The 22047-nt window shown below is 53.6% G+C and overlaps 1 protein-coding gene across 2 annotated transcripts in view; it reads right to left on the reverse strand.

Annotated features, from left to right (window-relative positions):
* HTT (huntingtin) overlaps window positions 1-22047 on the reverse strand; it is a 125511-nt gene that overhangs the window by 20159 nt on the left and 83305 nt on the right. For both annotated transcript variants that reach the window (XM_061420970.1, XM_061420969.1), the window contains 11 exons: window positions 21910-22046; window positions 20395-20511; window positions 17800-17922; window positions 17298-17533; window positions 15755-15897; window positions 10211-10415; window positions 3861-4002; window positions 2221-2400; window positions 1701-1877; window positions 1341-1417; window positions 160-298 (listed from right to left, as the gene is read on the reverse strand). In XM_061420970.1, coding sequence (XP_061276954.1) covers window positions 160-298; window positions 1341-1417; window positions 1701-1877; window positions 2221-2400; window positions 3861-4002; window positions 10211-10415; window positions 15755-15897; window positions 17298-17533; window positions 17800-17922; window positions 20395-20511; window positions 21910-22046 — 1676 coding nt within the window. The remainder of the gene's footprint in view (window positions 1-159; window positions 299-1340; window positions 1418-1700; window positions 1878-2220; window positions 2401-3860; window positions 4003-10210; window positions 10416-15754; window positions 15898-17297; window positions 17534-17799; window positions 17923-20394; window positions 20512-21909; window position 22047) is intronic.

The following is a 22047-nucleotide window of genomic DNA, read 5'->3' on the forward strand; positions in this document are numbered from 1 at the left end:
GCAACTGTACCCACCGCGGGCAAGAATCAGGGCAGGCTGAGGGCCCTCGGGGGCTGCACTGGGTGCCGGGAGGACCTGGCACCTGAGCCACCCCATGGCCCAGGCGGACAGCAGTCCTCAGCAACCCAAGGGCCAGGGTGTCAACACGCAGACACTTACTTTGTCAGGATTCACTGCCTCCAGTGCCAGGGGCCCATCCCCGTCCAGGGGGTGGGACGTGACGGGGGGCGTGGGGCCATGCGACCCCGGTGCGGTGGCGAGACGAAGCCTGTCCAGCAGGGAGTAGAGCCTCTGGTGTCTGGAAGGCAATCACACGCGGGTTAGAAGCCACATGGGCTCTTCCAGCGAGATGAGACGTGCCTGAGACTGTGCAGAGCTGCTCCTCCTCAACACTCACACAGGTCATGGTGCAGAGTCAGGCCTAGCTGACGGGCAGCCTCCAGAGACGCGGCCCGTCAGCATTCTCCAGGAGCCTCGCTCACCGGACAGTGCCACAGGGACACACAGCGTGAGCGCCACTCGGCGCTGCTCGGGGACCCACGTGGACCAGGTAAGACCCCAGGGCACAGATCCACTCAGTCTCCGCATAATACACAGTTTATACCCATCTACATTCACTTCATAAACGAATCACCTCATCTGGCACAGGGTATTTTTATTCTTCCTCATCTAGGGACGAAAAAAGAAAGTCTGACCTCCCATCACTTGTTTTGAGAACAGAGTTCTGATGCAGACTACAATGTCAGCCACTCCATGTGCTGACAGGTCACCTGAGGCCACACACTGCCCAGGAAGTCCTGTCCCTCTGAGTTAGACCATCAACTGCTACTCCTGAGACTGCAGTCACAGCACACTGACCCAGCACAGGAGAGAAGGTAAAGCTCCCTTTTATTCTGCAGTGATGGAAATACACTCACGTCATAGGCATCAGGATTTCAGATAAAGGCCTCTAAGGCTCTGCAGACAAAAGGAGGTGATAGATTGCTATGGAGTGAGAACACTGACGAGCTGCAGACACACTTCTGGGTAACGTGTCTCAGCTCTGCTGTCTCACTCACTGATCGGATCACAGGTTTCGATCCTAAGACAGAGCTGATCACTGGTACTGCCACTCAGAGCAGACAGTAAGCGAGGGCTATGCCAATGCGCACCCTTCTCAGCCACGGGCACTAACGCGGCAGAGCGGGTCTGCACTCTGCACACAGAGACCGGGTAATTTTGAAGGCTCTCTCGAGGCCCATCTGCCACCTAGAATGCACGTCCCTCTCTTGTCCTGTGAGGCTGTGCCCTTGTGAACCCTTGTCTCCGCACCTGCAGTGAGAAGCCCGGCCATGCGTTACCTCTGTGCTAACCCGCTGCTCTGCAGGTGCTCCTGGATCCGGATCAGCTCCTCCGCCGGCAGCTGGGCCGTGCTGCTCTAGAGGAGACAAGACCACGTCAGTGTGTGTGACGCACAGGAGGTCAGAGGCACCGCGCTCATCTACAGAACACGAGAGCTGCGTCCGGCTCCTGGGAGCAGAGGCGGACCGTAAGCACAGGAAGCACAAGAGTGGGACACACAAAAAGGACCGACGCAGCCGTGCTGCACACGTCGCTCGGGGCCGTGAAGACGACGCCTGCGGAGGAGGAGCCGGCCCAGAGCTTCCCCTGCCCTGCCAAGTTTCCAGTAAAAATCAACGCGCAATGTTATCTCCTAGTACCTGTAAATTTGCGGCCAAAAGCATTTCCACCCGGCGACAAGCAAGGGTGTCGACCATGCGAGCCAGCACACGGAACGGCGTGCACAAAAGCTTGTCCACGTACAGCATCAGCACGGCACCCGACTGGCTCAGGTGGATCCCTTCCAGGCACTGGAGCGTTCTCTTCAGCATGGTGGGCTGCAGAGTGAGAGAGGAGAGAGATGAGGGCAGCGGGTTTGCCCAGTGGAAAGAATAGGTTAAAAAACCAATGGGGGCTTCCCCGGTAGCTCAGGGGTAAAGAATCCACCTGTCAATGCAGGAGACATGGGTTCGATCCCTGATCCGGGAGGATCCCACACGCAGTTGAGCAACAAAGCCTGTGCACCAAAACTCTGGGGCCTCTGCTCTGGAGCCCGGGGGCTGCAACCACTGCACCCCGCACGCCCCGGGCCCGCGTCCCACAGCAAGAGAAGCCAAAAATGTCAATGCTCCATTCTTCAGGCAGAGAAAACGCGCATCAGCCGGCACCCAGGAGACTTACAGTTGAAAGATTTTCACAGCGAGACTGAATTGCCTGGATGAAAAGGCCACTGGCAGCGGAATTCCGATGGATGGCGCTGATGAAGTCCTGCACCGGAGGCTCGTGGGACAGGTTGATCAGGTCTTGAATGTGGTTCACGATGAGCCATGTCAAGTGCTCCGAATCATGCAGGTTCTGGCACTGAGGACAAAGCCAGCAATGAGAGGCCACCGTCCAGTGGACACACACGGCGACGCCACAGAAGAGGCCAGGACAGGCAGGGAGGAGAGAGCCGGTTCCAGACTGCAGCCCTCACTGAAAACGCCTAGCGTCTGGACAGCGATACTGACGAGGTCGAAACACACTTCACAGAGCCTGACCCCCGCCACCCCAGCCCCAACAACCACACATCGTGGCCGTGACATTCCATCAGGCCCCAGGGACGTGCACCCCAGCAGCTCGGCCCCCAGGGCTGAGGGCGTGGGGCGCCCAGGGCAGTGGCGGCCGCGTGAGACTCCAGGGCAGGCGGCACTCCAGCCAGAGCGCACCTGCATCCCCCGCCCCGGGCCGCGGTCCGGCCTCCTGACGGGAGCTCTCCAACTACTCTTGCTCCAACTTTGTGACAAGTCAGTGGAAAAAAAGAATTCCCTGTTAACTGTCACAGTTTTGATAGTTTCTGAATTTAAAATATGAATGATTCCTACATATCCGATGAACCTTAAGGGAAGATATTTCACATAAGATTTATAAGGAGATAAAAAATACACATTTTAAAATATGTATGTTGCCTTTTCATTATAATTCCTGATCCTAGGCAGAAATTGTTAAAACAAGATACATTTTCTGCCATCGGGTTAATGATTAATACTTTTCATGTGGGATAATTTGATACTATTAACATAAAATAAATACTTTTCCTACTGTTCTGTGAAAACATCATTATATAATTATAACAAATTACTTTAAAAAGTGGAACAAGATAGAAAAACTACTTCAACAACAAGAATGTAAAGCAATGTGTAAGCATTAACAAACTGCCATCATGGCAGGAAGAAGCTCTGCAGAGGGCGGAGGGGAGCACGTCATGTCTGCCCCGAGGCGGGCGGTATTCCCGTCCACCCGGAGAAAGGATCAAACGTCAACGAGGTGGAACGCTGGGTCCTCTCTGAGTTGTTACCATTAAGGTTTAATTTTCTTCTGTTTACTTATTTGGCTTTTGCAAATTTTCTGTGTTAAACAAGAGATGACTGTAATTTTATGGTAAAAAAATACTAAAAGAGTCATATTTTAAAAGAATGTCATTCAAACAGGAATCTATTTAAAACGCGGCAATTAACTTCTGAAAACCTTTTCCACAGATTTAAACAGATTTAGTCAGAACCTCACTCAGATTTGTAGTTCCTTCCCATTAGTACTGTCACTGAAGACGACAAAGGCACCCAGCGCTGCAAGTGGCCTGAGCAAGTGATGGCTGACCCAGCCTTCTGCAGACGAACCTCAACTCCTGGGACCAGATCCGAGTCTGACTTCCCATTATAGTTAGGAGCAGGATTCAAATTTAGTTTTTCACTGGCGGAACTGGCGGGAGGGCGGAAGTCAGTCTGGAGCGGCATCAGCCGCGTGAACCCTGACCCCGCCACCGCCGGCATTCGCACACTTACCACGTAGTCGCAGAAGAGAATGAGGGCGCCTCTCCGCACGATCTCTCTGTTGCACATCCCCAGCTTGGAAGCCACGTCCGGATCCTCGTCCTCTCCAGACGTCTCCGGACTCAGCGATTTCGTGCTGGACAGGCTGCGTCTTCTAGAAGGAGCAACAGAAGCTCTGACGGCGTTTCTGAGGCGGCAGCGGCTTATTTTCAAAACACTGAAGACACTTATTGCTCTGTCCCAGTTCTAAAGCAGTCCGTTTACTTTAAATACGGCCATACCAGAATGATGTAAGAGCCACTCTCAGTGATCTACTCCTGAGCTATGGGATGAAGCACACGTGGAAAACTAAAGAAAAGAGGAGACTTAACAGGCAGGAAACTAAGCTGCTTGACTGGAAGGCCAACTCCACCCTGAAGTGCTCTTACCTCATCAGCGGCATCTGATCTCACAGCTACAGCCTCTGGAAGGCCCTGAAAGCTGTCAGGAGCCAGAGGAAAACCTCCCCATGCCCACGTTTCAGTCTTCAGTTGCCAGCCTAAACACACCTGCAGTGTCCATGTTATCATGGAAACCCCGACTAAAAGCTTTTCTGCAAAATTAATTCTTCACCAGCGAAGGTTATTTCAGTTCACGTTTACTTCTTACCTCATCGTAATTCCCATTACAAACAGGTGGGGTCTGCTCAGCTCTGCTCCTTATTTGGGGGACTGCATCATCACAGGCTTGTCATTTGCCTATGATAAGGCATACGAACTAAGGCATAGGCTTATCATATACCTATGATGAGGCATAAATGATTACGAACTCTGAGATTCTCAATTCTGGCCACCACTCTTAAAATGCAGCAGTTGCCATGCTCGCAAACTGACTCGAGGGTCAGTAAGATAAGGCCCTCGCCTCATCAGCCAAGGCTTAGCAGAGATGGAGACGACATCAGGACTAGAATATTCTGAAATGTGTCAACTTTTCCTACCAACATCTCAGTATTTGAACGAGAACTGGCATAAAAAAATTCTACAGGTAACAAAAAAAAGAAAACTTTACCATTTCTGTTTTTGAACGAGTGAATGGATAAGTGGACGTGCACACAACGCGAAACAAGGCAGCAATCACAAGAAGCTAATTCTGATGTGTGCAACACAGTGAATGAACCTTAAATACACTGAGCTAAGTGACAGAAGCCAGACTCAGAGGGCACAGACCGCGGGCTTCCGTTCACAAGGCATTCTGCAATAGGCTACATGCAGAGACAGAAGACGGAGTGTGGTTACCAAGGGCACGTGGGGGACAGGTGACGGCTCTGGACACGGGAGTGCCTGTCGTGATGGCACTGTCCCAAACCTTGCTTGTGGTGGGCGACCTGACCTCACTGGGCACAGAAGAGCATGTTCACTGCACCGCAAATTATATGTCAACAGAAACCCTTCCTTACTCAGTCAGCCCTCCTGCCAGCCCCAACATGACCTGCATTCAAGCTGTAACTCTGTGTTCCGCCACGGTATAGCCGTAAGGAAAAGAGCCTCTGAAGGTGGAGCAGAGAATGTGCAATTCAAATATTAGCAGTGAACACAGAGAAGGTCCAATGTCAACCCAAATTTGGTCCCAGTTTGTAGGAGGGCAAGCGCCCAAGACAGATGCTGCCAGCTACTGATAGTGAACGATCTTCCCAAATAAAAGGTGACTGCATATGCAGGACCTTAAAAGCCCACCTGACAGCAGAAAGCAAAGGATAAGTCCATGAGGATGCAGTCCCCCAAATAAGGAGCAGAGCAGAGCAGACCCCACTGTGGCAGCCGTGGTACTTCCAGGACGCACGGCCTGGGGGCCCGGGCTCGTCTGAGAGCCGGCGTGTGCTGGGCTGTGTACAGAGCCTCGGTGACCATCTGATGAAGCAGTGCTATATCTGCAGAGTATATGCGTAAAAAAAAATAATGGCTTGTACTACTCTGTATCCCAAACTCTAGTAATTCACTTTCATCTTTTGGAAACGGACACGCGTCACAACAGCCAGACAAGGACACACCAGAAAGGAAAATCCCACGGCAATATCCTGATTAAGACAGATGCAACACCCTCGACAAGGTACAGCAAACCGAACGCAGCAGGACATTAGAGAGGCCCCATATCACGACAAGTGGCATTTACCTAGGGATGCCAAGGACGGTTCAACATCTGTAAATCGACCAATACATCATGTTAACAAAATGAAAAATAAAAAAATGATCATCTCAACAAGAAGCACTTAACAAAGTTCAACATTTATTTATGATAAAAAAAAAAAAAAACTCTCAGTAAAATGGGTCCAGAGAGACCATTCATCAACATAATAAAGGCCATATATGGCAAGCCTGCAGCTAACATCATAGTCAATGGTGAAGAGCTGAAAGCTCTTCCTCTAAGACCAGGAATAAGACAAGGGTGCCCGCTCCCACAATCTTTACTCAACACAGTATTGGACGTCCCAGCCATAACAATTAAGCAAGAAACAGAGAGAAAAGGCATCAAGTCAGAACGAAGTCTGGCTTCCACTGCCTGCATGTGGCGTGACAGTGCATGCAGAAGCCCTGAGGCGCCCACTCAGAACCCGTCAGAAGCAACAATGAGCTCAGTAAAGCTTCAGCATACAGAATCAACACAGTAAGTCCCCCACGTACGAGTGAGTTCTGTTCTAAGGGTGCATCCTAAGTCCAACAAAATTGGCCTAAGCACTCAACTAACACAATCAGCTCTGGAAGCCCACTGTACTGCAATAGGCTTATAAATACCCTTCACACAAATAACACATGAAAAAACATACCAAAAACAAAGAAATCCTACAGTACAGTGCCTTGAAAAGTCGAGTACAACCACTGACACATGGGGGTTGGCCCTGAGTGAACAGGCAAGAAAAATGACTGGAGAGGGAGGTGGGTGGGAGACGGTAGGGCGGAAGGATCGTCAGCAAGAGGAGACAGAGGGCGGATGGAGTTTCACTCATCCTGATGTGGATGGCACAGGCTCCAGTTCCTTGCTGGATTCAATTGTATCTACTCTCTTAAAAAAAAAAAACGATCCGCTGATGTCTGGGTAGTAGCTTTTCTCCTCTCATCGCAGACGATATCCTGGTCTTGAAATAAAGACCCTATACCACCGGACCCTACACAGTAGTGTACGGTACCCAAAAGCACAGCCGTCTGTGGACAATGCACGCAGGCGACACTGTATGCCAGACACGTGGGCCTTGCGTGACTGGACACGTGAACACACGTTTGCATCTTTGAAAGCTCACAACTCCAAGGCCTGTATGTAGGGGACTTACCGTATACAGAAATCTGCGGCATTTTTATACACCAATAACAAACAGAGAAATTAATGAAGCCCCATTAACAATTTCATCAAAAATAATAAAATAGGAATAAATTTAACCAAGGAGGTGAAGCTTTAAGACACTGATGAAAGAAGCTAAAGAAGACACAAACGAGAGGAAAGACATTCCTTGCTCATGGATCAGCAGAATTAATACTGTTAGAGCGCTTCCCAGGCAGCTCAGAGGAAAGAACCCACCTGCAAGGCAGGAGATGCAGGTTCAAGCCCTAAGTTGGAAATATCCCCTGGAAAAAGAAATGGCAACCCACTCCAGTATTCCTGCCTGGGAAACCCCATGGACAGAGAGCCTGGAGGACTACAGTCCATGGGGGTCCCATAGAGTTGGACACAACTGAATGACTAAACAACAACAACAACATTGTTAAAATGCCCATAACATACAAAGCAATCTATCAATTCATTGCAATCCCTATCCACATTCCAGTGGCACTTTTCACAGAACTTGACAAAAAATTCCAAAATTCACACAGAACCTGTAAAAGACTCTGAAGAGCCAACACAAGCTTGAGAAAGAGAACAAACCTGGAGGTATCACGCTCCCCGATTTCAAACCACGCTCCAAACCTACAGCAGGCAAAGCACTACGGCACTGACCTAGACCCAGAGACCAGTGAACAGCAGCCAGAGCACCGAGAAGTGAACGCACACTACTGCGACAGTGAAGCTGTAACAGGTGAAAATAAACAAGCGGGGGATCACGTATGCACACATGTGTGTTAACCTGTGACCGCACGCAAGTTACTTTACCTCTCTGGGGAAAGAAGCCTCCTCATCTGTAATATGCATGCAGTCCTAGGGGTTTTAATGACTTAGTATAACAGGAAGCCCTTAGAACAACACCTGGCACTTGGTGCTATGTGCGTGAAAGGACTCTGCTGCTGCAGCGTCAGGGAGATCAAATCACTAACTCACGTTAGTGCTGGGATACAATGAGGGCCCTTGTGGGGTAACATTCTCAAGGGAGAGAGAGATGGAAACCAAATTGTCACTCAAATAAACATCAAATTACAGTTTCAACACATGCCAGAAAAAAGAGGCAAAGGCTGGAGTGAGAGCAGATAGTGTGAGATTTCACCAATCAAAGAGAAATCAAGAAGCTTTCCTGAGGAAGCGATGACTGAGCTAAGAACCCAGGATGGACGGCCTTCCTGTATCTGCTGATATATGGAGAGAAATCAGGAAAATTTAAGTTCGATTGTAAAAATCTGGCAAAAACTAAATCAGTACCACAAACCTGAGGTCTGTGCCTCAAAGCCCATCCGCTCTCACCAACTCTAGATAATGCTCTGTATCATAAGGGTGGCCCACGCCCTTCGACCTCTCACCCGGAAACTCTCTCGTGTCCCCATTTCCTATTACTCTGCTTCCCTCCAGAGCAGACCTACCCTGACCACTGTTTGGAGCTGCTCTCTAAAGGCCCTCGCCTATCTTTTTTCTTCACTTCTATTTTGAAAATTTTCAAGCCAACAGAAAAACTGAAAGAATAACTCAATTAACAGTCACATACTCTTCAGCTAGATTCAACTACTAGTAAGTCGCCACGTTTGTGCTCAGGCACACACGCACACACACACACTCACTCTAGACATGCACACACTCTACACATACACATGTAGTTTTGGGGGCCTGCACCATTTAAGAGTCATCTGCAGGTCAAGAGACTGTACCCCTAAATGCCTCGGCAGGTGTCTCCCCTAAAAGCTGCTTATAACCAAAAGCACAGCAACGAGGGCTTGTTCCAAGGGCCACGCCCACTGTTGGACCTGACAGCCGGATACTCAGGAGTTGGGGTGCCAGCCTCTGGTGTTCTTGCCTTCGCCCCAGGACGAGTCTGGGGAGCCTCACCACGTCCTCCCCGTCATACCAGGCAGGACTAGGTGGGGCGGGGCCTGAGCTAGCTGTGAGGACCCGCAGGTGCTAGGCAGGTGGACAGAAGGGAGACAGCACCCACCACGGGGCCTCGGTGTGCAGAGCAGGCCCCTCAGACCAGACACTGGCAGCCCCAGGAGCCGGGCAGAAATGCAGAGTCCCGGGCCCTACTCTCTGGGTGAACTGAATCCGATCTGAACGAGCCCCACAGGCGATTCACATGCACAGTGAAGAAGCTCTCAAGGAAGAGACTCTGACCTTCTGTTCCTGACTTTCACGGCACTGAAGCCACCATGGCGAGCTTAAACTGTCCTCTAAGCAGATTAGACGCTCACTGCTCTGCTCCCCCAGCTCGCCGTGAGCACGTGGAGGGCCGGAAACACTGACTCCTCCTCCGCACACCCAACGGCACACAGCACAGAGCGGGCCAGCACCTGCGAGCGCGGCCCGCCGGCACATCCTCGCGCCGACGCCGAGCGGACAGGGCTGACCTCGGCCCTGCAGCCTCCTGTTTCCAGAGCTTTCTCTCCTGGGGGGCTCTTAAGTCTTCCAGAAACACTGCCCCAGGGACTCAGTTTGGGGCGGGGGTGCGGAGGGGTGGTGATCAGCTTTTATCTCCACATACGCACACACGGCTGGGCAAGAGGGGCCTGAAATCAGAGTCACACCTGGAAACTTTTTACAAAAAGAGGGCCACCCACAATTACATACTTAGTAAGTCTTTCTGAACGACAAAAAATAAGGTAGTTTTGAAACGCGGCTAAATAATGACTGCATTATCTAAGAATAACCAGAACCACATTTAACTTATAACAAAGTTAAAATGTTGCAACATTTCTGGCTCTGGAACCAATTTAAGAACAAGAACCCAGCAGGAGGGACACAGGACAAGAATGGCCCGTAAGATGGAACGGTGTCAAAGAGCTTGCCAAGGAAGTCACGTGTGAAAAGCAGTGGCTATTGTGAATGCCTGCAGTCAAACCACATTTCCCTGCAATGGTGTCCAGGAAAGAAAGGCATGGGAGCAGAACCTTTCAACGCCTCGGGAAGACCGGGCTGAGCTCCGGCCGCTGAGAGCCGCGCACAGGAGCCGGGCGGGCCTGCCGGGGGGAGAGCGCACGTACTTGGGGGTCTGCTGCACCTCTGCCCACCAGCGGTAGTCGGTGTGGCTGACGAGCAGCAGGATCTGACACCAGAGCAGCACCAGGGCCGGGTGCGTGGGGACCATGGAGCGCACCCACGCGTTCAGGCTCTCCAGGCCGTAGAAGCCGCCGTCCGCGCCGTCCCTCAGGAGCCTCGAGGCAGCTGCGGTGATCCTCCGGAACGTCCCTGGAAACAACCCGGAACAGAGCGGATTACGGGGACACGTCTGTGCTGCTCCTGGCGGCCCAACGCTTCACAGCCACGTGAAGCTTTTACACCAAAGGGGTACACGCAGGGCTCCTTCCTACATTCACATGTCCAGGGCACCTGGCACTTCGGAAACTCCAGCCTGACAATTTGCCTCCTTAACTGAGCAGCCATGGAAGCGGGCGCCCCACCGTCCCCTCCTCCCCAAGGAGACCAGGCTCTCCAGGGGCTCCGGGCAGGAAGCCTCGCTGGTGCCGACAGTGGACACAGCCCCACAAAAAGGGCAGCAGCCCCTACGCGGCCTGCAGTCAGGTCACTTGCAGCCAGAACAGCCCGAGCCACAGCCCTGCGGGTGGGCAGGGCGCGGCCATCCTGCAGGCTCCAGCGAGCTGAGGGCCGGGTGGCCCCCACGCCCACCATGACACGACCACCTGGGTTGGGTGGCCAGGCAGGCAGGCATCTACGCTCAGCCCCGCATGTCAGCAGCAGACCCAGGCAGGCTCTGCTCCAGCTTCCCCACAGTGTTCTCCTCAGGGCCCGGAAGCTCTCCCCCAGGGGAGAGCGGATTCCTGTTTCCTTCCAGCCCACCTCAAGATGGACACGAAGCCAGCTCCACATGCCCCAGGGACGCAAGGACACGAATTTGTCCACAAAGTACAAATGCTGCTTTGGCCCACACATACAGGGGAATATAGGCCCTTTTGAAAATACCAGGAAGTGAGCTGGGCCTGCAGGAAGGCAGCAAGGGGGCAGGAATGCTGCCCGCGGCTGGGCAGGCGTCTGCAGGGCGGTGGGAAGGGGCAGGCGACGGGGCGACTGGACGACACGGTGAGCAGCAGGGAGCCTCACGGTGGCCACAGGCCAGACCCAGCCCTGCCCGTGGCAAAGTGATGGACACTGTCAGCCCGCTGCCGGCTCCCCCTGCTTCCATCTGGGCAGCCGGTTTCTGAGCACCTGTAAAGTGGAGACCAGGTGCCTTCTTGTCTGTTTGCGCCAGATGGAATCCGACACAGGCCAACGACTGTGGGGTTCACTCCCCTCCTTCAACACGAGGGGTAACAAAGTGAAAACACAAGGCCGTTACTCAGACTGGTTCCTATTTTAAGAAATAACACCTGAAATGGGCAAATTCAAAGGTCTCAATTTTCAGTGCAGGGTGTAATTATTGTCATTGTTTAAGCAATGCAAAAACAAAAATTACCAACTTTAGATGCTAAAGGCACCTTATTTATATAAAAGTACACGATGATTTAATTTTATCTCAAAACCAATCACACAGTAATTCTGCCCCCTAGTGTGTTTAAAAGAAATGGCGTCCAAATACACGAGGAGCTAGAAACAAGACCTTAATACACACCCATCGCCGCTTATTTACAAACACCAACATTACATGGTGATCAAAACCATCCCCAAGAAAAAAAAGGCAAAAAGGCAAAACGGCTGTCTGAGGAGGCCTTACAGATAGCTGAGAAAAGAAGAGAAGCGAAAGGCAAAGGAGAAAAGGAAAGATATACCCATTCAAATGGCGAGTTCCAAAGAATAGCAAAGAGAGATAAGAAAGCCTTCCTCAGTGATCAATGCAAGGAAATAGAGGAAAACAATAGAATGGGAAAGACTAGAGATCTCTTCAAGAAAATTAGAGATACCAAGGGAACATTTCATGCAAAGATGGGCTCAATAAAGGACAGAATTGGTATGAACCTAATGAAAACAAAAGATACTAAGAAGAGGTGGCAAGAATACACAGAAAAACTATACAAAAAAGATCCTGATGACCCAAATAACCATGATAGTGTGATCACTCACCTAGAGCCAGACATCTTAGAATGCAAAGTCAAGTGCCCTTAGGAAGCATCACTACGAACAAAGCTAGTGGAGGTGATAGAATTCCAGTTGAGCTATTTCAAGTCCTAAATGATGATGCAGACAGAGTACATCATGCGAAATGCCGGGCTGGATAAAGCACAAGCCACAATCAAGATTGCCTGGAGAAAGGTCAATAACCTCAGATATGCAAATAACACCACTCTTATGGCAGAAAGTGAAGAGGAACTAAAGAGCTTCTTGATGAAGCTAAAAGAGGAGAGTGAAAAAGCTGGCTTAAAATTCAACATTCAAAAATCTAAGGTCATGGTATCCGGTCCCATCACTTAATGGCAAAGATGGGGGAAAAATGGAAACAGAGAGAGACTTTATTTCCTTGGGCTCCAAAATCAGTGCAGATGGTGACTGCAGCCATGATATTAAAAAACACTTGCCCCTTGGAAGAAAAGCTAATGACAAACCTAGGCAGCATATTAAAAAGCAGAGACATTACTTTGCTGACAAAGATCCACCTAGTCAAAGCTATGGTTTCTCCAGTAGTCATGTATGGATGTGAGAACTGGACCATAAAGAAGGCTGAGTGCCAAAGAATTAATGCTTTTGAACTGTGGTGTTGGAGAAGACTTTTGAGAACCCCTTGGACTGCAAGGAGATCAAACCAGTTCATTAGAAGGACTGATGCTGAAGCTGAAACTCCAATACTTTGGCCATGTGAAGAACTGATGTGAAGAACGGACTCATTGCAAAAGACCCTGATGCTGGGAAAGACTGAAGGCAGAAGGAGAAGGGGACGAAAGAGGATGAGATGGCTGGATGGCATCATCGACTCAATGGACTTGTCTGAACAAGCTCCGATAGATGGTGACGGACAGGGAGGCCTGGTGCGCCGCAGTCCATGGAGTCACAGAGCTGGACACGACTGAGTGCCTGAATAAGGAACAGTAAGGACCAACTGAACAATCTCCACAGACATGAGCTGCAAAATCCAGGTGCCCCGACGCCTGGCCGGGACTCCTGAGCAGGGCACAGCCGCTCACACTCCACTCCACAAGTGGCTGTTCAAATTTAACCAAAATTAGATCAAGTAAAAGCGCTTCAGCCACAGCAGTCACACTTCCAGAGCCCATGGGCCACATGCAAGCACAAGTAGCTGGGTTAGCACAGACACGGAACATGTGCACCCTGCAGGAAGCGGGCTGGGCGGCCCTGCAGCAGACACAAAAGTGTCCTCCCTGATCTCTGAGGAAAGGAGGATGGTTAGAACAGCAGGGGAGCGAGCACCGTGAAATCCCTGGGTGCGGCGAAGGCCGCAGAACGTACCGCTCTTATCAAAGAAGGTGGAAAGCAGCCCCTGATGTGAACTGGGGTCAGATCCACACCAAATGATGGCCAAATATGAAAGTGACCAACATGCTAATAACAACTGATTCTTCAATGCCTTAATTATCCTCTCAACTTCACACTTACAGTGGTGGGTTGGTGGGGCATAAATTGGAAGATCCTCAGAAAGAAAACTGTTTCCGTGTTAAGTAAATAAGGTGGCTTAAAGCTATAGCCCATTATCACAAACTCTGACTACACCCCAGGGCCGAGGGCGCCTGCAGTCACGCGGCGCAGCTGAGGAGGCATCCGGCCCCATCATTCTCGGTCCCGCTGCCTCCCAGGCCCTCTGGCCCTGGCCGCTCTCAGAAACTCTCTCCAAAGCGCCAGCTCCTTCTCCTCCAGGCCTCAGCTTTGCGGTCGACGAGGAGAGCCCGCCCCGTGCTGCCTGCCACTGTCTTGTTTCCTGATCCGGAGACATCAGGACCTGCGGCGGCACCTCTGTGTACCGGCATCTCTGTGTACCGGCATCTCTGTGTACTGTCCGACTCGCTGGACTGACAGCCGCAGAGGCAGGAATCACATCAGCTCTACTGACCACCACACACCCAGGCCTGGCCCGGCGGCGGGTGACTCAGCACCTCTTTATCAAGCGAATAAAGGGTGATGATGGTACCGACCTTCTGCTTTAACGGTACGTATCTGCGTGTGTGCTTTAATTGCATTAAGGTGATATATACACGAGTGGGATTTGAACTCGTGTGTATATATCACTTTGATGCAAATTAAAAATCTCGTAACACAAGAGGATTTGATTCTACAGGTGCCCTGCCGCATCCCTCTGAGGGCAACTTCTCATCGCTCTGCTTCAGGTCTGGTGGTTGCCTCCGAGCTCACCCTGACGCGCTTTCATCGCCTGCAGCAGACCCTCAGGTACTCTGTCCACTCCGCTTCCCTCGCTCACTGTCGTTTGCTGTTCAGTTGCTAAATTGTGTCCAACCCTTTGCAGTACCCTAACTGTAGCACGCCCGGCCTCCCTGTCCTTCACCCCCTCCCGGAGCCTGCTCAAATTCATGTCACTGAGTCGGTGATGCCCTCCAGCCATCTCATCCTCTGTCACCCCTTCTCCTCCTGCCCCCAATCTTTCCCAGCAACAGGGTCTTTTCCAATGAGTCGGTTCTTCACATCAGGTGGCCAAAGTATTGGAGTTTTAGCTTCAACATCAGTGCTTCCAATGAATATTCAGGGTTGATTTCCTTTAGGATTTACTGGTTGGATCTCCTTGCAGTCCAAGGGACTCTCAAGAGTCTTCTCCAACACCACAGTTCAAAAGCATCATTCTTCGGCGCTCAACTTTCTTTATGGTTCAACTCTCACATCCATATGTGACCACTGGAAAAACCATAGCTTTGACTAGACGGACCTTTGTCGGCAAAGTAGCATGTCTGTGTTTTAACTCGCATCTCGGTTTGTCATGACTTCTCTCCCCGTGCTACTGGAAAGTAACCCCTCCCACAAAGGAAGGCTGTCCAACCTCTCAGCGGGCCCAGGGTGGCCGGACTCTTGCAGCCCTGAGAGCACAAGTCAGAGACCCTCCCTTCTGCCATGGGGAGGGAGCCCACCAGACAACAGAGCCAGCACAGTAAGAGCTGAGGTATGGAAACAGGCAACGTGGCCACAGAGTGAAGCACACTGGGGGCCGCCACGCAGAGGGCACCCGCTCCCACACCTCCAGGTGTACCGCGGGTCTGGGCCAAGCTTTCCTGCTGCTTGTGTTTCCCCGAGATTAGAACTGCCTTTCGCTTTTCTTGCTGGACAAAGAAAGATATGCCTCTACCCGATAACTAGCAAGACCACTGCTTTTGAAAACGCTCATTCCTCTTGAAAAACTCGGGCCCCTTCCTATGCCTGCTACAGGGCAGGGACTTTGTGATCTCTCTCACTCTCTCTCGTGCAATGACTTTTTAAATTCACAATCATACATAAAGGCAACAGAACATCCTGACTTCCCGAATCTTTAACACAGCAGAGGCCCTCAGATTCACGTTCGCACAGCACCGCGCCGTCAAATACACACAGGGCACAGCAGAGCTGGCTCTGCGCACACCTGCACGCCGGGTGTGTTGGCAGGGCGGGGCACAGGCGCTCTAGCCAGGCTAGTGCGGTGCACCTACCGGACTTGAAGATGTGGATGAGACACATGAGCAGCGTGCCCAGCTCCTGGCAGTAGAAAGTCTGCTGCTGCTCGCTCACCTCCACTCTCAGCTGCTTTGTAACAATGTCCTCTAAGAGGACTCCAACCAGCTGGAGCAGAAACCTTCAGAGAGAGGGAGAAGGGGAGAGAAAAGTAGGTGACTGTCACAGAGCACTCCTAAGAAGTACACCCACGAACATCACACACACGGTAGGTACAGGGGGAGTCCAACGCAAGAGAAGCAGAACAGGGAAGCGTGAGTCGCTCAGTCATGTCGACTCTGTGCAACCTCACGCACTACAGCCCGCCAGGCTCCTCTGTTCTTAGGATTCCCCAGGCAAGAATATTAGAGTGGGTTGCCATTTCCTTCTCCAGAGGATCTTCCCGACCCAAGAATCGAAACTGGGTTTCTTGCACTGCAGGCAAATTCTTCACCGTGTGAGCCACCAGGGAAGCCCAATACAATGAGAGGAGGAGAGAGGCCCTGGATGAAGCCACTTGACCTCTCTGTGCACCACTTTCCTAACAAGATGGGATAAGCACAGCACCTCTGAGGGCGTGTCAGGAGGCTCAAGGGACCTGTGGTGTTCCTTCCAGGCTTTCAGCCATCAAGCGGGCTGATGCCCACCACAGGGCGTTCCTGCAGCCTGCACCTCAGCCACCTGCCTAACCGCGACAGTGTGAGCCGCAGGCTGCGTGCTGACCAGGTTCACCCGCCTCATCTCCATGACGACCTCTACCTACGGCCACCCAAGGGTGGCACACGGCCATCACGCAGGCAGGAAGTGAGCGCCCAGGACATGCTCTGCAGGCTCCAACTCAGAGCACACCCGAGTACAGCAGACGAGGAGGCACACTTGTCTAACAGCAAGTCTGTACAGTGCCCGAGTCATGAGCGTGGCCTCCAAGGAGCTTCCCAACATCGACACGGGCAGACACGATCTGACACCACAAATACAGCGGTGGGGCTTCCCAGGGGCTCAGTGGTAAAGAACCCGGCTGCGATGCAGGAGATGCAGGTTCAGTCCCTGGGTCAGGAAGATCCCCCGGAGAGGGGATGCCAACAGGCTCCAGTATTCTTATCTGGAGAATCCCACGGACAAAGGAGCCTGGTGCGCTACAGTCCACGGGGTCGCAAAGAGCTGGACGCAACTGGATGACCAAGAACACACAAGTGTACGGAGGGGAGCACAGCAGAGCAGTCCACCTGGCAGGGAGCAGGATTCTACTGCCTATGCTGTCAGGAGGGCAGTACACAGTGGGGAGGAAAAGAAGCGGGTCTTTTTAGTGGGTCTTCCTACGTTTTCCAACTCTCTGCAGGCAACGCACCCACAGACTAGTCTGGGCAGTCTTCAGAGGGTCTGATTCAGGACCTGACCGAGCCTGCAGAGAGGCAGGACCAAGGGCCAGAGACGAGGCTGGCTGGGCAAAGAGAACACACCGGCTCCTTAAGCCACCTTGTCGGTCTTAGGGCTCCAACACCACACAACAGCCCAAGGCCACGGACTAGACGTGACACGCACCTGGCAAATGTTTCTTCCGGCAGATTCTTCATCTGTCTCCCTTCAGTGTGCTCCTCCAGTGCTGAAGTACTGTCCCCATCTCTTAACCTACTGATTGTCGGACAGGAGACCAAGTACGGAGAGAAGGAGAGCTCCTGGATGCGGGACAGGACGATGTCCTCGGTCGACTGGGAAATCAGCACCCGCAGGATGGCCAGGATGCCTGACACCCACAGCTGGACCGTGCTCACCGCTGCCTGGGGACAGAGCCGGGGAAGCGCTGCTGAGGAGGACAGCCAGACACCCCCCTGCCAACGCCAGTTACGGAGACCCCCCTCACCCCCAGTTTGACAAAGCCCCCTGAGTCCCTGTCTTGCTGGTTCTCAAAGTGCGGCTGGGACCAGCGGCCTCAGTGCTGTCTGGAACCCCGTGAAACAGGCAAAGTCTCCACCCCCAGCCCTGCAGACACCCCCAGGCGCACCAGGTGGGGGACCCAGAACGCCACCAGGAGCCAGGTACTCACCAGGGTGTCTGGGGTGACGAACATACTCCGTAAAAGCATGTCCACAGGGCGTAGGGAGGAGGGGGCCAAAATCTCAAACAACGTGTTCAGCACTCCCAGGGCCTCGTGAGAATCAATGTGCATCTGTTGCGAGTGAATGTCGCAGATGTTTCCCCGTAAGCCAGCAGAAAAAAGGTCAACGCTGCCCTCCACGTGAGGTGTCTCACGGCCTGATGACCTGGACCATCCCATCGTTCCCACCCCGCAAAACTTCCATACGACTCAACGTCAGTAGCAAACCAAGGAAACGTTTTTTTAGAACAATACCGTAACAGCTACGTTTTTTTTCGCACGATGGAAATCTTTTCATTTCATTTAGATTTTTACTAAATAAACCAAATATGCTTTCTGCACAAATTCAAATAGATCCAAGTATGAGATTTACTCAGCTGAGCCCGCATGGCCTGCCACAGTCACCACCGCTCCGGGGACCGGCCCCTCCTGCACCCCTTCCTGCACGCGCAGCTCCCCCACACGGGCGTCACTCTCTGTCCTCTACCTTCTTTCACTCTCTTCACCTGCACTCCATCCCCACCCCACCACCGAGTAGACGACGTTCGCAAATTAGTGCAGTTCTCTTTAACTTCCTCCACATTCCTGTACCTGTAGAGAAGTTTTTAAGTTGTTTCGAAAAATTGTATTATGTCTCTGTTTTTTTTCCACTAAAAAATAAATGAAGAACGGGTTTCAAACCTTAAGGTTACTTTTAAAGGATGCAGAATGGTCCCGATTGAGTGTGCACACAGCGCACTCGCCCGCCGCCCTGCCGCTGAGCCCGTCACTGCTGACAGGGTGCACATGGCCACGGCTGCGGGGAGTGCCTTCTCTCCTAGGTTTCAGAACACCGTGCCGCCTGCTCCTCCGGTTCCCCGCCCTGCCCCCGTCTGGTCCGCAGGGCCCCTCACACCTCCGGGGCTCGGCCGCATCCCACTGCCCACCCACCCTGGCCCGCAGTTCCCCCGCCCCCTCCAGGCTGGCACCCCAGGGTCTTGCTTCAGCCTCCTCGGGGACCTCCTGCTCTCCCAACCCAACACATGCGGATGAGGCTCCGAGCTCCCCCTGAATCTCGCTCCGTCCAGGTGGCCCCTAAGCCATCACCTTGCAGCCACTGACCTGCCCCTCCTCTCACGCCCACTGAAGCTGTCAGCACAGCTCGCTGGTTGTGCATCCGAGCTGCGTCCAGCGGGTGCCCCTTCCTGCCCCTCTGTCCCCATGCCCGGGTCTATGCAGGCCCTGAGCTGTGAGCGGCTCTCTCCGCTACCCCTACCCTGACCGCCTGTTCAGCTCTCAGATTCACCCTGCCCCCCTTCCTACCAAGCCCCCTGAGGGCTCTCCCACAGCCCCCCCAGAGACAGCTTCCCCAGGTATCTGCTCAGGTCACCCTCACGTCCTTCGCGTCCCCCCTCCACAACCCTCGTCAGACGCTACAGACAGTAACCAGGCCCTGTGCTGGCTGTCTCCAGCCCTAGGCCAGCATCCTCCGGGGCCAGGAGGGCAGGCGTGGTCGTGGGGGACGTGCGGATGCACCCTGCGCTGTGCCCCTGGCCCACAGACCACCCGGCACACAGTGCCACTGCAGGGGAAGGTACGCTGGGCGTTCACCCCGCACTGCGGCCCCGGCCCGCTGCCTCCTCAGTGTCTGCGGTGAGAGGAGTGCAGAGCTCACGGAGCCCCACCGTGAAGACGCGTACCTGCGGCCATGGATGCCTCGGCCAGCTGCAAACAGCGGAGCCACCCACTCATTAAAACTGCGTCTTGTCAGGCCCTCCCTGGTGGTCCAGGAGCTGGGACCCATCCTTCCACTGCCTGAAGCCTGGGTCTGATCCCTGGTCGGGAGCTGAGATCCCGCAGCCACATGTCAGGTGCCAGTCATCAAAAAAATCCTATGTATCTGTTGTTCTTACCAAACGCCATGACCCCGCTCCCCGGCCCCCACCCCGGCCTCAGGATGACGGTCTGTGACGAGAGCAGAGCAAGCAGCTGACGCCGTGAAGACAGGGCCTACCCGCTCCCGTCAGCACCAAGAGCCATGGGCACCGCACCGCCCAGAGCACTCACTCCCGAGCTGGCTGACCTGGACGAGCTGACGGGCACCTGCTGGCGGCACCCACGGCACCTCACAGCCAGAGCTGTGCCGGCGGCAGGCAGGGTGTCCTGGCAGCGGCCTCTGGAGTGACCGTCTTTGGCGCGTCCCTGCTGCTGACTCCGAGGCGGTGCTGCACCCGGCAGGGAGTCCCGCCCTCAACCCTGCACGCGTGGGGCCCACCGATGGCACCGTTCAACCAGAGATCCTAAGTGTCGGCTTACTGCTAAGCTACTCTGTAAGCAGCAAGAGAAAACCCTCCCTGACAGAGCAAACAGGAGGGAGGCAGGGTGAGCCGGAAAGGAGGCAGCCCCGAGGCGCGTGGGCGCCAGGCCGTCTCTGACCCGGGCCCCGCACTGGCCCCGGTGCACAGTTAACGCCGATGAAACGCGCCCGCTGGGAGTGAGCCTGAGCACGCAGCTCCAAGGCTGGCCCCACGGGAGGCGCAGGTGGGGGCGGGGGGGGGGACGCACCTGCTGCTTGGCCAGCATCGGGAGGATGACGTCGGCCACCTGCCGGGACAGCCGCTTCCACCTGTCCTCGCTCTCCTTGTGGCACTGCCGCAGGACCAGCGTGAACATCTCCAGCACCTGCGGGGACGGCCCAGATGCTTGAGCCCGGCCCGCACGCCCCAGGCGCCGTGCACACCAGGTGGACCCAGCGCGGCCACGCCTCAGGCCTTCCCAGGCTCCAACCAGAGGAAAGCCGGGCGCCTGTCGGCCTCGGGCAGAGCACAGGGGCAGGACCGGACCGCCGCGCAGGGGCCCCGGCTGAGCCTTCCCCTCTGCTCTGCGCTCTGCAAAGCTCCCCTCCCCCTGAAGACGGTTTGGGTCCCCGGCTCCCGTGAGCCTTCCCCTCTGCTCTGCGCTCTGCAAAGCTCCCCTCCCCCTGAAGACGGTTTACTTCAGAAGAGTTCTCCGTGGGTGAGCCCCAGTTTGGTCGTGATCCCTCCTAAACAGAGACCCCTGAACGCCTGCTTGATAAACACGGCCTTGCTGGCATGGGGCCACCGTGAACCTGCTGCCAGGACGGTGCTCACACGACAGCAGACAGGGAGAGATGCAGGTGCCAGGCAGCCTGCAAAGCTGAAAATGCTTAATCGCAGAGACAGTCTACAGCCCAGTCTATAAAATGCCATGTTCCAGGCGGAGCCCACTCCCTGGAAAGCCTGCCCGGCCGCCTCCTCCCACAGCGGCCTCTCCCTTCCCAGGACCCAGCGGCACGTACGCAGAGGCAGGCAAGTTTGCGCTGTGGCCCGTCTTCCCAAACCAAGGCCAGCCGCGCTCTGTCCCGTAAGCCAGGCTGCGGACGCGCGGGACACCAGCCCATGTGCCTGCCAAGAGCTGGGCACTGGCTCTCGACCCTCTTATGGAAGTTGTACTTTTAATCCTACGGGACTTAATTCAACGCTAAGTATTTAGTTAAATATTACCTAGGTTAAGCAAAATGAGAATGCATAGAAGTTTCTGTGAGAGAATCTGTGCCAGAGACAAACAGTAACAGGGATTACTGAGACCATGAGGGCGAGGCCCCTGCCAGTCATGGAAGAGGGCTCTCTAAAATGCCAGGTTTCAGACGGCCTCACACCATCTGAAATTCCAAATGTACCTGGAGGAAAGCGGAGCCAGAAATCAGTGCAAAGACTCTGGTCCTCCACCAACACGGTGGTAAATACATGTACAAACAAGTGTTGAAATCACTTCAGGCTGAGATCTTTCAAAACAGTTACTCAGAACTCCAGCACCGTGATCAACGCTGCTGACTGATTTTTGGTCCTTGTTTTGGAAAAGGGTCCTCCACCACCTTGACTGAACTTATGACCATCGGCCAGGCGTGGGGCCTTAAAGAGAGACCCCGTTAAGCCTTCCGCCTGCAGTGTCTCCCCACTGCCCAAGAGCCCAGGGCTGGCACAGAGCCACACTCGCTGACGAGTGGACAGGGCCACCGCAGGCTTCCTGCCACTCCTGCTCCCCTACCCCACCCCTTACCTGATGGTACTGGATGAGTCTCAGTAACATCGACACCACCACCTCTTTCTGGGTTTCAAGCTCTTTTCCTGCATCAGCCTTATTGGTTCCTCTTAAAACGAAGAGGTCGTGGACTATGGGCTGCAGGGCAGGTATGGC

Source organism: Bos javanicus, chromosome 6 (assembly GCF_032452875.1).
Source record: "Bos javanicus breed banteng chromosome 6, ARS-OSU_banteng_1.0, whole genome shotgun sequence".
Classification (NCBI taxonomy): domain Eukaryota; kingdom Metazoa; phylum Chordata; class Mammalia; order Artiodactyla; family Bovidae; genus Bos; species Bos javanicus.